The sequence below is a fragment of the Phocoena phocoena genome, chromosome 4 (genome assembly GCF_963924675.1).
Source record: "Phocoena phocoena chromosome 4, mPhoPho1.1, whole genome shotgun sequence".
Classification (NCBI taxonomy): Eukaryota; Metazoa; Chordata; class Mammalia; order Artiodactyla; family Phocoenidae; genus Phocoena; species Phocoena phocoena.
This window is the reverse complement of record NC_089222.1, coordinates 41,389,148-41,406,538: the sequence shown is the minus strand read 5'-3', so window position 1 is coordinate 41,406,538 and position 17,391 is coordinate 41,389,148. Positions and strand designations below refer to the sequence as shown.

General features: G+C 44.3%; 1 protein-coding gene across 1 annotated transcript; it reads right to left on the bottom strand.

Annotated features, from left to right (window-relative positions):
- Nucleotides 1-10,032: 10,032 nt before the first annotated feature.
- IL12A (interleukin 12A) lies at nucleotides 10,033-16,739 on the bottom strand. Its single transcript, XM_065877030.1, has 7 exons — nucleotides 16,641-16,739; nucleotides 15,834-15,988; nucleotides 12,509-12,622; nucleotides 12,095-12,136; nucleotides 11,978-12,019; nucleotides 11,732-11,875; nucleotides 10,033-10,208 (listed from the first exon to the last, which is right to left on the bottom strand). Exons 1-7 carry the CDS (start codon nucleotides 16,654-16,656, stop codon nucleotides 10,053-10,055), a joined length of 669 nt encoding a protein of 222 aa, XP_065733102.1. The 5' UTR covers nucleotides 16,657-16,739; the 3' UTR covers nucleotides 10,033-10,052.
- Between the last annotated feature and the right edge of the window lie 652 nt (nucleotides 16,740-17,391).

Here is a 17,391-nt window from a genome sequence, read left to right as displayed (position 1 = left end):
GAATTCTTCATGTGCTTTTAGATGGAGTGAAGACTAAAGCCTTGTTAACAGACACTCAGTTGATTAACCTTGCTGAGAAGTTGGGGAAGGAGTGGGTAAAGATTGCCATTGCCAACCTGAAGTTGAAGATTAGCGACATTGATGCTATCCTGGAGAAGAAAGAAGATGTCACGATCAATAAGTTTAGGATGCTGAAGAAGTGGCAAGAAAAGGAGCAGAGTAACGCCACAGCTCAGAATTTATGGAACTGCTTGAAAAACATCAATTCAGTTGAAGTCCAAGATGTGCTGAAAGGTAAGCAGGAAGTTATCTTAGTCATTTACTTGAAATCAAGCTGTCTTTGCAAATAGCAAATTTCTATTATAGAATGTGTTGCTTGTGTATTTATAAGCTCGGGTTTAGAGAACTGTGCAAATGCTGTAGCAGTAAGCATGTGGGCTGCCATAATCTAAGTAAAGGTGACTTGTGTATGCAGTCAGAGGAAGTGTTCAAATCCCATCTCAAGTGCTGGCTAGGTTTGTGACTAGGCAAAAAAAAATTTTTTTTTATTGAAGTATAGTTGGTATATAATATTATATGTCACAGGTGTGCAACATAGTGATTCACAGATTTTACAGGTTATACTCCATTTATAGTTATAAACTACTGGCTGTATTCCCTGTGTTGTACGATATATCCATGACTAAGCAAATTCCTTACCTGACTTTAAACCTCTATGTTCCCATCTGTCAAATGGATGCAAAACCCCAGTGTCCTGGGTCTGGTGTGATAACGAAAAGAGGTACTACTTGTAAAGCTCCAGGCAGGTAGTGAGGCTCAGGCAGGGACCTGACTGGTAGCATTCATTGGTCCTTCTAGGCTTTCTGTGGTGCTGAAGCAGTGCTCCAGGAGGCCACTGCGTGGCACTAGTCAACCTCCAGCAGCGAAGAAGGGAAGGGAAAGAGCAGAACCCGAGAGAGAGCTAAAGGGAGTTGTTTCTGGTCTCAATCCAGAAAACCACAGGGTTCCTTCCTTTGTTTTAAGCACTTCTTTTTTTGTGGCTTGACTTACTTATTAGCACATTGTTAGAATCAAGGTCAAACCAATTCACAGCTTTGATTATTATATATTGTTATCATGATTAACAAATGTGGTGTTACTTCTCAGAAAATCAGAGAGAGGTTTTTATTTGGAATTCTATTTGGACTTTTTATTCCTTAAAGAATATAAGAGTGTGTCAGCTCCCCAGAAGCTTATATGAAAAGTAAAAGTCTGGGGTGGCCAACTCTCAGGATGCTGTTAGGTGTGGTGGGCAAGCTTTCTGAACTCCCCCACCATTGTTTGGATGCAAAAGCTGCAAGCAGATAGAAGAGCCAATTTTTCAGTATCAAATTTTTCATTCTTTTTCTTGGGTATGTTGAAATTATGTAAGTCACTGAGGCCCACATGTGGAAATCTACTTATTTGCATTTAGGCACTTCTGCCTCTTGACGGTCTGGCCTCTGTGCCATGATAAGGAAATAATCACAGCCTCTTCCATCAAAGGAAGGCTTGGAACTCTGACTATCTCACAAATCCTGTAGAATGGGTTGTTATTTTTTGTTTTCTTTTTCTCTGCTGTTGACCTCACTAGACGCTTGACTTGCTGACAAGGGTTTGTGACATTTTTTAGCAGTGAAGGGGATCATAAAAGCTTCTTAGTCCATTCCCCTCATTAAATAGGAGAGAAATCTTCTGTGAGTTAAAAACAAACAAACAAAAAGCCAGAGATTTACCAGTGTTTTATGCCCTCATGTAGCCACAATGTCTGGCTAATTGGCTGAATTTTGTTTTTTTATCAGGACGTTTTAGTATCTTGTAACTACAACCTTAAAAAATTGTACTGGTTTATCTTCAGCTCAGGAAAACCCAGCCACTCCCAGGAATTCTTTTTTGAAATGGACAAGTGACTTTCTTTAAAAGCATGTGCCCTTTCCCCCCCAACAATGAATCTCTGAATTCATTTCTCTATTTTGTTAGGTTTCTTACAGGAAACGTGAAATTTGGAAGATGAGCTGAAAAAGGAAGCTTCAGGAACTTTTACCTGCAAAGACCCTCGCCGTGGTAATTGGGTGTGGACTCTGGAACCTAGAGCTGCACAGCCTGTGGAAGCAGCTCCTTTCACAGGCTGCCCACAGCTCACATTATTCAGGGGCAAAGCGAATGAAAGATTTGGAAACCTTGAGGAAGAAAAAATCCTCTGCAATATCAAGATTTTTTTTTTTTTTTTGTACCTCCCACTCACACCTTCTCACCCGCTTCCCCACCCAAACAAATACACTTGCAAAGGGTGCTTAAAATGACCCAACGCAGTCAGGTGAGAAGTGCGATAGTTTTCCTTTTGGAGTCTGTGAACTATGAAATATATATCAAGTGTTTGAAACATTTTTAGCAGTTAAGTGTTGGAGTACTTAAATGGCACCAATTTCGTTTAGCTTTTTTCCTAATGACATTAACAATAAAGAGAGGTTCCTGTTCTTTTAGCTCCCACGCAGTCAGACACTTATGTGCCTCCAGGTACAATATGTCTTTTTATGTGGGGTGTGATTTCCACGTCTCACATTACTAACCAGTCTGGCTAGTGGTCTGCTAAAGCTTTAAACCAATCATGTTACCTGGTCCTAGGGTGATTAGAAAGGAATGTAATCCTCTCCCCATCAGTGTTGGTGCAAACCCTCAGAGGTGATTGCGTCATCTCACTGGGCAAGTTCAGCTGGGTCCATCTTCAGAGTCCCTGCAGGTTCATCAACCTTCTGAAATCACCAGGCCAAACACTACATTTCTTGACTTTGGCCCCTGGGTCATTTACTTTGGGGAGGGTTGGCGGGTGGGGAGCACAGGAATGCCACTCAGAAATAGCCTTAGCCAGGACCAAGGGAGAACTGTCATCTCTTCTCAAAGAGGACTTGCCCCAGGGAATCATGGGCCATATTGGCTCTTGTTAATGGGTGAAATCTTTTTTTTTTTTTTTTGGTATGTATAGATACTGTCACTCTCCCAGAATTATGCATGTGGTGATTAACATTTTGGATATGTTAACTTATTTGAAGAAACTATAAATTACTTTTAGTCTCCTGAAGACATTAGCTGGAGAGTAAAATTCAATCTCAATGAATTAGAGAAACACACTTTAACTATAGCTTTGCCTGTGAAGAACAAATCGACTTTATAGGGAAGAACGTATTTCTAATGGTCAGGGATTCTGTGGAATTCAAATCAATGTCACTTTATGAGTTTTTTAAAAAATTGGTCTATATATTATAGGAAACACATGGAGTTTTAACCTTCAGAAGTGTAAAATACTTAAAGGACTTGAATGTTTTAAACGTTTATTATTTTTTATAAGTTGTTTTCCAAAGAAAAGCATAATTTCAGAAGTGCTTTGTATATAAGCTGCTTTCCTAACAATTTCCAACCTTTTTCCTACTGTGGATAAAGGGAAGAACAATAAATCTGCATTTGTACAGTGCTACTATGTCTTCTTTGTATTATTATTTACTGACACATTACTTTTTTTTTTGGCGGTTCGCGGGCGTCTCACTGTTGTGGCCTCTCCCGTTGCGGAGCACAGACTCCAGACGCGCAGGCCCAGCAGCCATGGCTCACGGGCCAACCGCTCCGCGGCATGTGGAATCCTCCCGTACCAGGGCACGAACCTGTGTCCCCTGCATCGGCAGGCGGACTCTCAACCACTGCGCCACCAGGGAAGCCTGACACATTACTTTTTAAAGCATCATATTCCTTGGTTACTATTATCTTGGCTGTTTGGGCGTTAGTTGGTTTTGCTCCCAGCCCCAGTTCTTGGGCTGAGGCCGAGTGAGTGTAAACCAGGGTAAACTAACCCAGGAGTTTGCACAGATTCAGGAGAACCTGCACATCCCCTAACCCTTCTCACTCCAGGAATGATTTAGAGTGTGTCTCCCCGCCGCCCCGTGGATGGGGAGGTATGTTTTTATGTAAAACCAGGCGGATTCATAATTAGTTCCTTACTTGTGCATCTCTGTTAACAGGATTTTTCTGCATATTGGGGGCACGTATTGTTATTTTTTTGGATTGCTTTAGGGAACAACCTTTCTTCCCTGCTTCATCATGTGGAAGTGTGTTTCCACTCCATTTTCTAAAGAGGCCAGTGTATTTGCCGATATTTAAGAGTGTTCTCACGAGGACAGTGGTTTTCAGCGGTTGGCCCAGCCTGTTGCCGTTGCTGGAAGTCCTTCTTGGGTTGAAGCAGCACACTGTTTGCTGAAGGTGGGGATTCCAGACTGCTTGGGAATGCATCTTTTCCAGCCCACATTCCAGGGCTTGAGCATTTCTGTAAATGGCTCTGTGGCTGCTGATACTAAAACAGAGGCCCTGGGGTTGAATTCTGAGTGCAGAGTTCTGAAGTTCTTCCTGCTTTTTTAACTGGGACTTCCAGCCTTGAGCCTCCAGAGGATTTAAGATCCAATTTATTCCAATCGTGATGTAAATTTCCGGTTAAACAGCCTGTAGTTAGGCTGCTATCTTTATTCTGCAGAAGTACATTCTTGCTGTCTGCTGTAACCTTTGGCACGAGTTTCATTTTTAGAAGGGGGTCTGATCTATGCATTTATAGCAGTGTTTTATTTTCAAGCAAGTTGAGAAATCTAAAAGGTGGTTTTGTGACTTATAAAAACTTAACTGCGGGGAGGGGCTTGGCTGAGTTCTGTTCTTTCTTTAGCTGTAGGAGCCTTTTGTGAAAGGAAATCTCACCTGGAACCTGCATTGGTAAAGCGTTCAGAAGTGGAGCCGCTCTGCTGGGGGGTTTCTGGGGGCTGATGAGGGGTCATCGAGGCACCCTGCTGGACCCCTGACCCACTCCTGTCGGGGGCAGCGTGGGAACCAGCTGATAAGATGACTGCTTGGGTCTCTGGAAGCTGTCGTCCAGGAGTTTGTATCTACGATTTCTGCAACGGGAGGTAAACCCCTTTCCAGTTCACCAGCGATGGATGTTTGGGCGGCACCTTGCTCCTGAAGGGATCACATAATGCCAAACCATAGACACGTCAATTATTTAAGTCAACAGGCTTGTGGAGACCTTCCAGCCTTCCTTTCCCTCTGCAATGATGACAGCAGATGACAGCTGATGCTCCATCAGCCTGTGTTCCAGAAGAGAACCGTGAGAGCAGAGCCCCCAGCTGATAAGCAATGAGCATGTACCTCAAGCAAGAAATAAACCTTTGTTTTAGGCCAAAAAACCAAAAACAACGAATGAATTGTTAATGAATTTTGGGTTTTCCCCCATTCTAAGCATGTATAATGGTTTTGAGCCGAGCAAGCACATGCATTTTACAATTTTTAACTTTTTTTTTGTAATTGGGAATAATTTGATTTTTTTTTTTTTTTTTTTTTTTTTTTTTTTTGCGGTACGCGGGCCTCTCACTCCTGTGGCCTCTCCCGTTGCGGAGCACAGGCTACGGACGCGCAGGCTCAGCGGCCATGGCTCACGGGCCCAGCCACTCCACGGCATGTGGGATCCTCCCGGACCGTGGCACGAACCCATGTCCTCTGCATCGGCAGGCGGACTCTCAACCACTGCGCCACCAGGGAAGCCCGGGAATAATTTGATTTTTAAAGACTAAAGACTTTCTTATGTATTCCTAGATTAGGAAAAGAAATGAGAAACGTGTGGAAACCCACGAAGATTTGCCTTTCTCTACCATCTTTGAGTGCTGGGGCCTGAGTACACAAATACTTGAATAACATGACATTTCCTGTACTTGAAGCTCTCACAGTGTAGTGAGGGAGAGAGGAGAAGCATAAGTAACTATGAGGCTGTTCGCATGGTTATGATGAGTTACTGTGTGACCTTAATATGAGAAGCAAAGGATACTGGGGTTGTGTGCATAGGCCAGAGCCAGGCCGCCTGGGTTCAGATCCCAGCATCTGCCACTTACCCTGTAAGTGTCTATGGCCTCTTGGTTTAGTTTCCTCATCTATAAAAAGGGGAAGGTAATAGCACCTCCTCCTAGGGTTTTTGGGAGGATTCTGTGCATTTGTGGTAAACACTTGTAGAAACATGCCTGGCACTTAGTAAGCACGGAGTAAGCATTAGTTCCTATTGCTTCTGAAAAAGGTTACGTGAGTGTATTGTCTCTGATGTTACATTGATGTCATAATTTATACTCATAATTTTAATATCATACTCAAAGATACATACATGCAACTAAAGTTTTTGACTTGTTCTGACCAAATACATTTCAACCGAAAAGTTGATACAATTCAGTATTTGGAAAATTGTCATTGGGTTTTTTCTTTTTCTTTTTTAACATCTTTATTGGAGTAAAATTGCTTTACAATGGTGTGTTAGTTTCTGCTTTATAACAAAGTGAATCAGCTCTACGTATACATATATCCCCATATCTCCTACCTCTTGCGTCTCCCCCCGTCCCACCCTCCATATCCCACCCCTCTAGGTGGTCACGAAGCACCGAGCTGATCTCCCTGTGCTATGCGGCTGCTTCCCACTAGCTATCTATTTTACGTTTGTTAGTGTATATATGTCCATGCCTCTCTCTCACTTTGTCACAGCTTACCCTTCCCCCTTCCCATATCCTCAAGTCCATTCTCTAGTAGGTCTGTGTCTTTATTCCCATCTTGCCCCTAGGTTCTTCAGGACCTTTTTTTTTTTTTTTCTTAGATTCCAGATATATGTGTTAGCATACGGTATTTGTTTTTCTCTTTCTGACGTACTTAAAAGTTTTCTCAGCTCAGGCTACTACAACAAAAAACTGCAGACTGGGCGGCTTAAACAACAGACGTGTGTTTCTCACAGTTCTTGAAGTTGGGAGGTCCAAGATGCGGGTGCTGGTGGATTTGGTGTCTGGTGAGAGCTATCCCTGGTTTGCAGCAGGCCACCTGTCACTGTGTCCTCACATGGAGGTTGGGGGGAGATCTCTCCAAGTCTCTTATAAGGGCACTAATCCCACTATGAGAGCTCCATGCTTATGACCTAACCTCCTAAAGGCCCCATCTCCTAATACAGTCACAGTGGGGATCAGGGCTTCAACATATGAATTTTAAGGGAACACAAATGTTCAGTCCACAGCGATATTGTAGGTGCACTTTGCCTTAAACAGGAAGCCACAGTTACGCTAGCTAAAACCAAATGTTTTGTCCTTAAACAAGGACAACAACTGCATGGCCCAGGGTGACATGGCCAGGGGGACTCACTGTCTCTGTCTGTGCTGGCTTCAGACAAAGCTGGGTTTCTCCCCTCCCATGTTTTCTTTCCTCCTTAAGGTGTCTAAGGCCCTTGTGCATCTCTTGAGTTTTCCCAAACCCACCTTTGGATGTCTGGCCAGACCACTCCCCAGAACTGACCCCTTTCCCCAAAGCTCTTGGCTCTCAGTAGGGCAGCTGTCAGCTGTTTTTTATGTTAATTCTCTGATTCAGTCATTTTTACGTGTGAGAAACACTTAAACTGTTTATTTTCTTTTTTAAAAAGTAATTTGTTATCAAATGTCTCTAGTAGTCTAGGTCTGGGGCCTGTTTTTAGGGGGGACCTCGGTCTCACCAAGTTACTTTGCTCCCACCCTCTGTTCTGGAAAGGCAGGACCCTGCTTTTTTTGCTGTCGTGTCTTGCACCAGATGGCCTCCTCTGCTGAACGCCCCGGATAGCTGAGTGCCCTGGAGGGACAGGGCGTCACTGAGGTCTTCAAGCAAACAGTCTAACAATTTAAAAAAATTGGTGTTCGGCACTGACTAGATGCCAGCACTGGACTGAGTGATTCAGTCCTCACAACAGCGCTGTGAAATAGGGGCTACAGTTTTCTGAATTTCACAGGTAAGAAAATAGTAGCAAAGAGGCTTTAACCAATTTGGCCCAGTCACCAAACCCCGAGGCTAATAAACATTGTCAAAGATGGCTCACATTTATTGTGTACAGATTATTTGCCAGGTGCAACGCTAGTGCTTTGTAGGAGTTGCTCCATTTAACCCCTGATCAATCAGATCAAGTTTCTAGTAGTATCTTCACTTTTTTTGTTGTTTTTGGCCCGGCCGCGTGGCTTGCGGGATCTTAGTTCCCTGACCAGGGATCGAACCCGTGCCCCCTGCAGTGGCAGTGCGGAGTCCTAACCACTGGACTGCCAGGGAAGTCCCTATCTTCACTTAGAAGAGGAAACGGGTAGGGTGAGGGCAAAACAACATGGCCACATCATACAAGTTATAAATGGCAGACCCAGGCTTAAAACAAAAAAACCCAGGAAACTGACCGTGTAGTGAAGAATGGAATTAGTTGTGAAGTTGTTTCTTGGGCCAGTCATGTTTCTGAAGCGTATGTCATGGCAATTTCTAGAACGAAAGCGACCCTTTGTGTGCCACTTTGTCCCTTTGTATAAACCCAGTCTGTAGCACAGTCAACAGGCTTTCCTCTCCTTGTTTCTGGGCACAGACAACCGGCCAGACAACAGACAAGTCGCCATTCAATGGGTGGGCGCGGGGAGGAAGGAGAGGAAAGCAGGGTCGGGGCGGGGATGGCAGTAACTCTACAGTGCCAGCTTCATCAAAGCCATGAGTTCTCGCCACAATCGAAGCTGCCGACCCCAAAACCGATACTTAAAGGCAAGAAGCTCCTACCTGTGAATCACCTGCCCGTCATCCAAGCTTGGGGAGGAATTCCTAAAGAAAAGAAGGTATGTGATGGGATCCAGCTTGATGATTTCTATCTAATTGTACATCAAGTAGGGTGAGACTCTGAAAAACGCATAAGTTTCCCCACAAGTGAGGACCTGGGGTGGCCATACACATTCCCCTCCCTGTCTACAGGGATAAGAATTGAGCTCTGGAGGGGAGGATTCACATGAGGAAAGGTAGGGGGGACAGGACGGACTCTGAATCGTTCATTTCTTATGACCTTTTCATATTAAGGAGGAATGTGATTATCAGAGTTTGAAAATTACATGGTATTATTCCATCAGGTAAATCTTCTAAAATTCTCATGGTTTAAAGAATTAAAAAGCACATCTCTTAAGCCAAAGGAAGGCAGTTATCCATGTGGTTCAGGCAGAAGTTCTATATAATTTAAAGCAAAGGGAGAGTTTTTCTAGTTGTAATTTAGAAGCAATTTCCCCCTGAGAGCCCAAAGGGTGACAAAAATTAGAATAATTTGACTAGAAGACCTCTTAATGATGCTTTTCCCAGTTGGTGGATATTATTATGTATTTGTTTAATGCACAGTATGTTATGGGGCTGTGGTTAATAGGGAAAAACATTTTTATGTATTTTATATTTAGATTCAGATGTTGAACAAAAGTAATAAAGTATATTCTCAAAAACTAACTCACTCAACGGCCTCAGTATTAAGTCAGATCTAGCCTTATGAGGCTCCCTTTAAAATGTGAGACTAAAGGAACTAGGAAATGAGTAAGAATATCATGGCATTCTTTCTAAGGTGATTTTGTTCAAATTTCATCAGAGTTTTCAGTTTTCCCATGATGTGTATTTTAACACTCAAATATTCCAATCACATTAGAAAAATATGAGAATTACTTTAATTCAGTCATTTTATTTTAAAACAACATAAGGTATATCTCAAATTCACTTGACAATAAATATCTTAATAAATATAAATAAATATAAGTTCACATGCTTTCATGAACACAAAATTATATAAATAAATATTTTAAAATAAATTATGCTTGAGTGTTTGTTCCTACAAACTCTTTGGTACTGAAATAGCTTATAAATTCTTGCTCTTCTATTAAAGGGGAAAAAAGAAAAACACGTTCTGGGAGGACATTTCCCCTCATCAGTTTGCTCATGAAAACTTAAAAATAACTTATCCATAGTAAATATGAAACAGACTTGATCAAAGGAATCATGTGGATAGAACAGTCACATCCTGCAAATCTGGAGTAATGACTAATGTAAACAAGCATGAGAATTCCGGTACCAGCTTAAGTAGGAACAGGTCAAGCCACCCCCGCCCCAGTTCTTAACCCATGCCCTATTACAATTTCTTTGGTTCCAATATTTGTAAAAATGACTTTAAGTTTAGGAGAGACTTCAGCTTTTTAGGAAGAACTCAGATAGCTCATCATTCTGTCGATGGTCACCACACGAATTCTGAAGGCATGAAGAAGTATGCAGAGCTTAACTTTAGTCTTATAAAAATCCAGTTCTTCCAGGGAGGGTTTCTGTGACACAATCTTGCTGTGGGAATTCAGGGCCTAGGAGAATAAATATTGAGCATGACATAGACAGTATTCCAAAATTAAAACGTTCATCCGTAAAGATGGGTGAAGCTAATACATGCCTCAGAGCCTGCAACCCACTCCCTCACTGCATCTCCTAAACCAAATCAAATCTACTCCCAGCCAGATGGGCAGGCAGAACCTGAGAGAAGAAATGCTCATTATCCAGGCACATGGATCTTCAGGGAGCTCTGAAAAGACCCTGAAAGCTATTTAGAAAATCATCAGTGGGAGTTGTATTTTAGCAAGGAACAATTCTGTTAAGACGACATCTGCTGTGATATGTAATTAATTTTTATATGTTACATTAAGAAGCGGCATCCTTTTCAGAACGGGGAGGTGATGGGTTGCTATTGATTGGAAACTCTCAGTCAGTATCAGACCTGTTGACTAAAGACACTTACTCATGTGAGATAAATAAACCTGACAGTTTGAGCCCTTTAATTTGATAACACAATGCAAGACCACATATATGCACAGTGATCAGCAGTTTTGCTTGTACTTCCTCACAAAAAGCCTAAAAGAAAGGTAGGGTGGGTAAAGTCATCCCATTTTACAGAGGAAGAAACTGAGGCACAGAGGGACAAAAGGTCTGGGCATAGTTGTCTGATTACTGGTAGAACTGATTCGACTCTTGGTCCTGAAAATGAAATATCATCTACAACTCTCTAGATGGTAACATTCTTTGATACTTGCACAGTGTCCACTGCCTTTCAAACCAGTAATCTGGTACCCCCCCCCAAAAAAAAATTTTAAAAAGGGTGAATGAAATAAATTTCTTTTCAGACAATCATTTCTGATGCCGTATTTTTATCCCATGCCCTGGCCAACACGGCACTCACCCTGCTCTTTCTTAAGTGGATAATTGTGTGTTTTATGTTAGCATCATGTGCTATGGTGATTCAGAAAGTTACAAAGCACGTTCTTGTCTATGAGTAACACTGTGGCTGTCCCCAGGTGATAGGTCATTCTTTTCTTTCATTCACATTTTGGTTCAGCACGCATCATATCCAGGCACCAGCCCCGCTTCTCTTCTCTAGCAGTATTTGCAGATATGCATGCCAGCCCCTTGCATGTACATCCCAGAGGCTTTAGAGATGCATGAGAAGATGAGTGCAGTGGAATCCCTTTGATGGGATTTAAATCCTGCCTCTGCCACTTCCAAGCTGTGTGACCTCAGACCAGTGGCTAACCCTCTAAGCATTGGTCTCATCTGCACAGACCCCAGGTGGTTGCCAAGGGGACAGCATAAGGAAATGTATGCACCTTTGCCCAGAGCCTGGTGCGTACCGCATGGTCAACAAGCAGGAGGCTGCTTTCCTTAATGTGACCTGCTTACGTTGCCCTCTCTCTAGAGGGTGCCCCCAAGGCTGTCTCCCCCAATATGTAGCTGGCTTCAGAAGGGGGCATTTCAGGCCTCCCCCAACCCAGGAAGGGCTGATGGTATACCCCTTCATCAGGGACCCTGGCTGGCGGTCTCAGCATGAAGAAGGCCTTACCTGCATCAGCTCAGCAACAGCCGCCAGCATGTTCTGATCCACAAAGATCTGCCTCTTATGATCCATCAGGAGCTTTGCGTTCATGGCCTGGAACTCCATGTGGTACATCCTCAAGTCCTCATAGATACTGCTAAGGCACAGGGTCTGCATAATACGACGAAGAGGGGAAGGAACTACTGAGATGGGCTAAAAACGTACCCCCCCTTCCCCTGCCGTTGCATTTGAGGAAAGAATTTTGTATCTTACCGTCATAAGAGAGCTCCTTCTGGAAGCCAGGCAACTCCCATTCTAGAAGAAAAAATAATCAGACATCAATGACATGAATTCATAACATGAGCTAAAACCTTCAATTTTCTGACTTACAGTTATTAAAGAGGTCTCTCTGGAAGCCAGGCAACTCTCATTCTAGAGCCAAAAAAAAAAAAAAAAAAAAAACACACATCAAAGACATTAATCGTTAATTCTTAATGTAAATTTTTCTGACTTTTCTTCTCAAACATATCTTTTTTTTTTTTTTTTACTGTGGTAAAAAATACATGTAAAATTTACCATTTTAACTATTTTTAAGTGTACGGTTCAGTACTGTTAAGTATATCTCACACTGCTGTGAAAAACCACGTTTTTATAAATTTTTTTTCCAAATTGAACTTCTACAATGGGACCTGTTGAAGTCCCATGGTGATGGACCCCAGAAACATGCACATTTTTGGAAGAAGACGAGGTCTGATGCACAGCTCTTAACTGTATTACAAGCTTTGGGAGGAAAACCCTCTATACCGTGGCTAATTCCAGTGGTAAGCAGGCCTCCACTGTGCTGGTTCTATCTTTGGTGATATCTTCATGGTCAATCTCTTCAGAAGTGCAGGAGTAAAATTCTAGGGTTTGTCTGGCCTGTAAAACATAAAGAGAAACCCAGTTTACAAGATTAACAAGGCACCCAGCTCCCCATGGCACTGGCACCAAAGCTAGAGCCGGCTGCCCTTGACCTCCACCTCTGATCTGTAGGAATTTTAGGGTCTTCATAAGACAAAAGGAAACAGATCATTTACACTCTCTCTCCATCCCTCCTCCCCTTTTGCTTAGGACACGTTTCTCTGGATGATATGTTTTTCCATTACGTAAACACTATAAATCATTTCAACAGGCTGTGCTAATCAGCCTCTACACCACGCTGTGACACTTGCTTTCAAAAACGTTTTTTTCCTTTTGTCAGCATGGCTGTGTTTTATGAATATCTTTTTCAAGAATAGCTTCGAAAGGGGGCCTGTTAGGTCACTACATGATGAACATAACAAACATGCAACCTTAAAGACAAGTGGAGATTTAATATGTGGTGTACACACGCGCGCGTGCGCGCACGCACACACACACACACACACACACACAGATGTCATCTTACAGGCATGCTGACTATAATTATGATATTAAGAAGTCGATGACTTTTTGATTAAAGAGCGAGATCATTGTTCCATTTAACAAGCCTGATGTGTGCCAGGCACTGTGCTAGGTACAAAGGAAAGTGACAAACAAGGGGACTATGTTATGTCCCCCAGAATTCCAAGTTCAGCTGTGGAGTCAGGCAAGTGCCCAAATGACCAGGAGACATGCTGGCAAGTGAGAAGGGCTGAGAAGGGTCAGAAGGCTCTGGGAAGGGGGTGGAAAGGGAAGCAAAGTCTTCCCCAGAGATGGGGCATCTACAGAGGAGGGGGAATTTCAGGCAGAGGGAACAGCGTGAGCCATGAATCAAAGCTTGAGAGTACAGAACATGCTGGGGTACAAGTACTAAAATTCCTGTCTGTGGTAAGCAGAATAATGCCCCTGCCAAAGATAGCCACCTCCCAATCCCTGGAACCACAGACTAGGTTATGTTACGTGGCAAAGGCGAATTAAGGTCGCAGATGAAATTAAGGTTGCTAGTCAGCTGACTCGAAAATAGAGAGGTTATCCTGGAGTGTCTGGGTGGGTCCCGTGTAATCACTGGGTCCTTATAAGCAGAAGAGAGAGGCAAGAGAGTCAAGCTCAGAGTGATGCAGCATGATTAAGTCTCATTTGTTGGCTTTGAGGATGGAAGGGGGCCACCAAGGAATGTGGGCTGCTTTTAGAAGCTGGAAAAGGCAAGAAAATTGGATTCTCCCCTAGAGTCTCCAGAAAGGGTTACAGCTCTGTTGACACCTTAATTTTACTCCAGTGAGACCCATTTTGGATTTCTGAACTCCAGGGCTGTAAGATAATAAATTTGTGTTGTTTAAAGCCACTACATTTGTGGTAATCTGTTACAGCAGCAATAGAAAATGAATACACTGTTCCTGGAGGTGGTCAAGCAGATCGAGGCAGCTGCTATCCTGAGCAGGTTCTAAAAAGTTAGATTTGCAATTATACTTCAATAAGAAAAAAAAATCTCCAAATAACACAATAGTTTTATTTCTGTGATAATTGCTTACCTTTATTCCAAAATGAAAACGGCGACTACCTCTCTATTACTATTGCATGGTTAAAAAAGATGACCTTCAGGAATCTATAAAATAGTGCCTGGCATACAGTAGGCACTCAATAAGTACTTGTTGAATGAAAAAAATGAATAAATAAAGCCAAAAAAAATTAGACTTGAAAATGTGGGCCCACTGCTATAGTTTTTCAGATCTTTTCAGGAGAAGCTGGAAATTTGGATCCTTATATGGGAGGTCTACTTTTTCAATGGCATGAAACTCAAAAATCAGAATGAAATAAAAAAGACATGGCTAAACTCTACAGATCTGTGGACTAGATATGGCCTGTGAGTCACATGCATTTGCCACCTCTATTTTCTCTGCAAGTAGCCAGCTGATTTGTTTTGGCAAAATTGATGCAGGAATCATATTAAAAAATCAAATTGAGTTCTGCAATCTTTCACCTTTGGTGCTGCATCTGGGAGTAGAAGAGTCAGCTTTTTCACATAAAGCATCTATTTAAATAGGAGCTCCTAAATTTTACCCATATAGAACCTTTCTTTAGGAATCAAAGCACCTATCTCTGCAGTTTTCACTTGGTGAGCTGCCTTTTTAATTAAGATGGATTGAACTGTAAGGAAAAACTGGCAGCAAGTTATGAAAGATTAGAAGGGGAAAAAAAGAGTTCTTTAAGAAGGACTCGTGGCATTGAGCTTACTTTAAGATATTCATAAAGCAACAAGCTAGAAATCTTCAAGGAAGATTTACTAGAGAGCAGGAAGGCGAAAGGACATCTTTTAAAACATCAGTCTTAGGCCGTTGCAGCAAAAGCAATAGATGTTGGAGTGCTTTTAAAGGAAGAAAAAATAATTTTTTTACATTAAAATATGAAAGCTAAAAAGATGACTGAAGCTGTAAATAAAATTAGATAACTCTCTCCCTAGAAAATGAAGGCTGGATGTGCACTGTCACGAGCTCCCTGAAATGTGATGCTCCAGCAACAAGCTGAGTCACCAGACTGGAAGCTGGAGAGGAGCATTAGACACAAGGCTAATTCATCTTCGCAAGCCCTGGAGCACACAGGCCGCCCCTAATAGCGGTTTCCTGGATTGATAAGTATGTCAGAGGAACAGTGTGGGCCTGACACAATTCCATCTCTGTTGGCAGGCTACAAGGAACACTGTAAGTATCCACTTTCCTCTGTGTAGACACAGCCCAAACGAATGCCATTATAATTTATCACCCCTCCTGCTTTCTCTGGAGACACAGTTTCATTGCAACTCTTTAGCTAATAGTTGGGCCACGTGTAAAGTTCCCTCTTCTTCTCTTTTTTGTTTTTTTTTTTTTTTTTTGCGGTACGCGGGCCTCTCACTGTTGGGGCCTCTCCCGTTGCGGAACACAGACTCCGGATGCACAGGCTCAGCGGCCATGGATCATGGGCCCAGCCGCTCCGCAGCATGTGGGATCTTCCCGGACCGGGTCACGAACCCGCGACCCCTGCATCGGCAGGCGGACTCTCAACCACTGCGCCACCAGGGAAGCCCCCTCTTCTTCTCTTGACAGCTCCTGATTAACTTCCACAATTTCCCTGCAGTTCCTTCAGGTGACCAGGGGTTCGGAGATGCCCCTTCACTACAAAGTCTGCAGAGTGGGAACCAGGACATTGAAAAGCTCACCTTCTCAAGGGTGTTGCTGACGGCTCTCAGCAGGTTTTGGGAGTGGTTGAGGCACTGGAACATTCCGGGGCCCGCTGTGGTGGCGGGGAGGCTCCTGGCCAAACTGAAGTGGTCCAGGTGGTGGAGGAGGACCAGGGTGGCCACAAGGAGGAGGCCTGAAAGGGAACGGAGGGGATGAGCTGGCCTACCTCCATCTTCCATCTCTTCTGGCCATCTCCACCCATCCATTTCTTCTGGGCACCTGCCTCCCGCCACCCGTTTCCTGTCTTCCTTCAACAACTGAGAGATGAATCGGGTTCTTGTAGGACAAGCGCTCTGTGCTAGCGTTAGAAGCCTACTCGCTGTCACGGCCACCTTGTGAGTTCAGATAGGGGTGTGGACAGAGTTCACCTAGAGAAAGTCTCCATTTCAGGAGGAGGGAAAGTGAGGCCAGGTGGTGAAGCGACCCAGTGTTTTGTAAGCAGTGGGGTGACAAAGCCTCGCTTTGAAGCCGGCTGGGATCTGCCCTCTTAGAGCTGTAGCCTAGGACCCTGGGCAAGAAACCATCCCGTGGGGCCTCAGCTTCTCATCTGTGAAGTGGGCATAATACTTAGCTCACAGGGCTCTTTCAAGGTTAAAAGAGACGATATCCTATCGAGCGCAGGGTAAGTCCGCAATGTCTTTCCTCCTTTCGTTCTCCTCTGCCCGAAGATTGCTGACTGCCTTCCAGGCTCCGCGGAGCCTGTTCCAAGTTTCTGCCTCCTCTTCCCGGCCGCCGCCCCTCCCCACCCAAGCGCCGAGCGCTAGTCTCTCCGGCTGGGTACTTACTGCGAGGCGGGCACATGCTGAGCGGCGCTGCGGGGGCACCGAACCGAGCGGGCAGCTGGACGCAGACGGGTGCACGCGGCAGGTGAGGGTGGTGGTTGGGAGGCCGACCCGGGGGGTCACATTTTTATAATTGCCCGAGGCGCGGCAGGACTTTCCCGGGACTCTGGTCTCTTGCTTTCTTTCTCTCTCTGTCTCCTCTCTACATCAGCTTCTCTTTGACACGTGGAGTCTGGCCCGCGGGGCTTGCGGCGCTTTCGGATTAACTCCCAGTGCACCCGGCCGCAGTCGTTCCGGGACGGCCCCGCCGCCTCCGGCCTGGCCCAAAACGAAAGAGAAATTCGCGCAGAGTCGCGGCGCGGGGTCCCCGGGCAAGCCCGACCCCTGGCCCGCCACCCTCGGACGGCCCCCGCCCCCAGGTACTCATCCCTGGTCCCGCCTCCCTGCAGCGCCCCCTCCCGACGGAGCGCCAAGTAGGGCCACCGGCTCTCCATCTATATCCAGGATGAGCCCTGACCTCTGGCCTGGTTCTGGAGGGGGGTGGGCAAATCATTCATTTATCATTCCTTTATCCAGATAGTCCACGGTGTGCCAGGTGCGGGGCACCCAGCAGTGAACAGGTCACTTTGGGGGCACTCCCACACGAAATGTGACTCAATGTGTTTTGTTCCTGGGTACCCTCTTAAACACGGAAAGGGATGAAAATCAGACTGGCTATGCAGTAACTACTCTCCTAGAGAATCCAGTTTTTTTA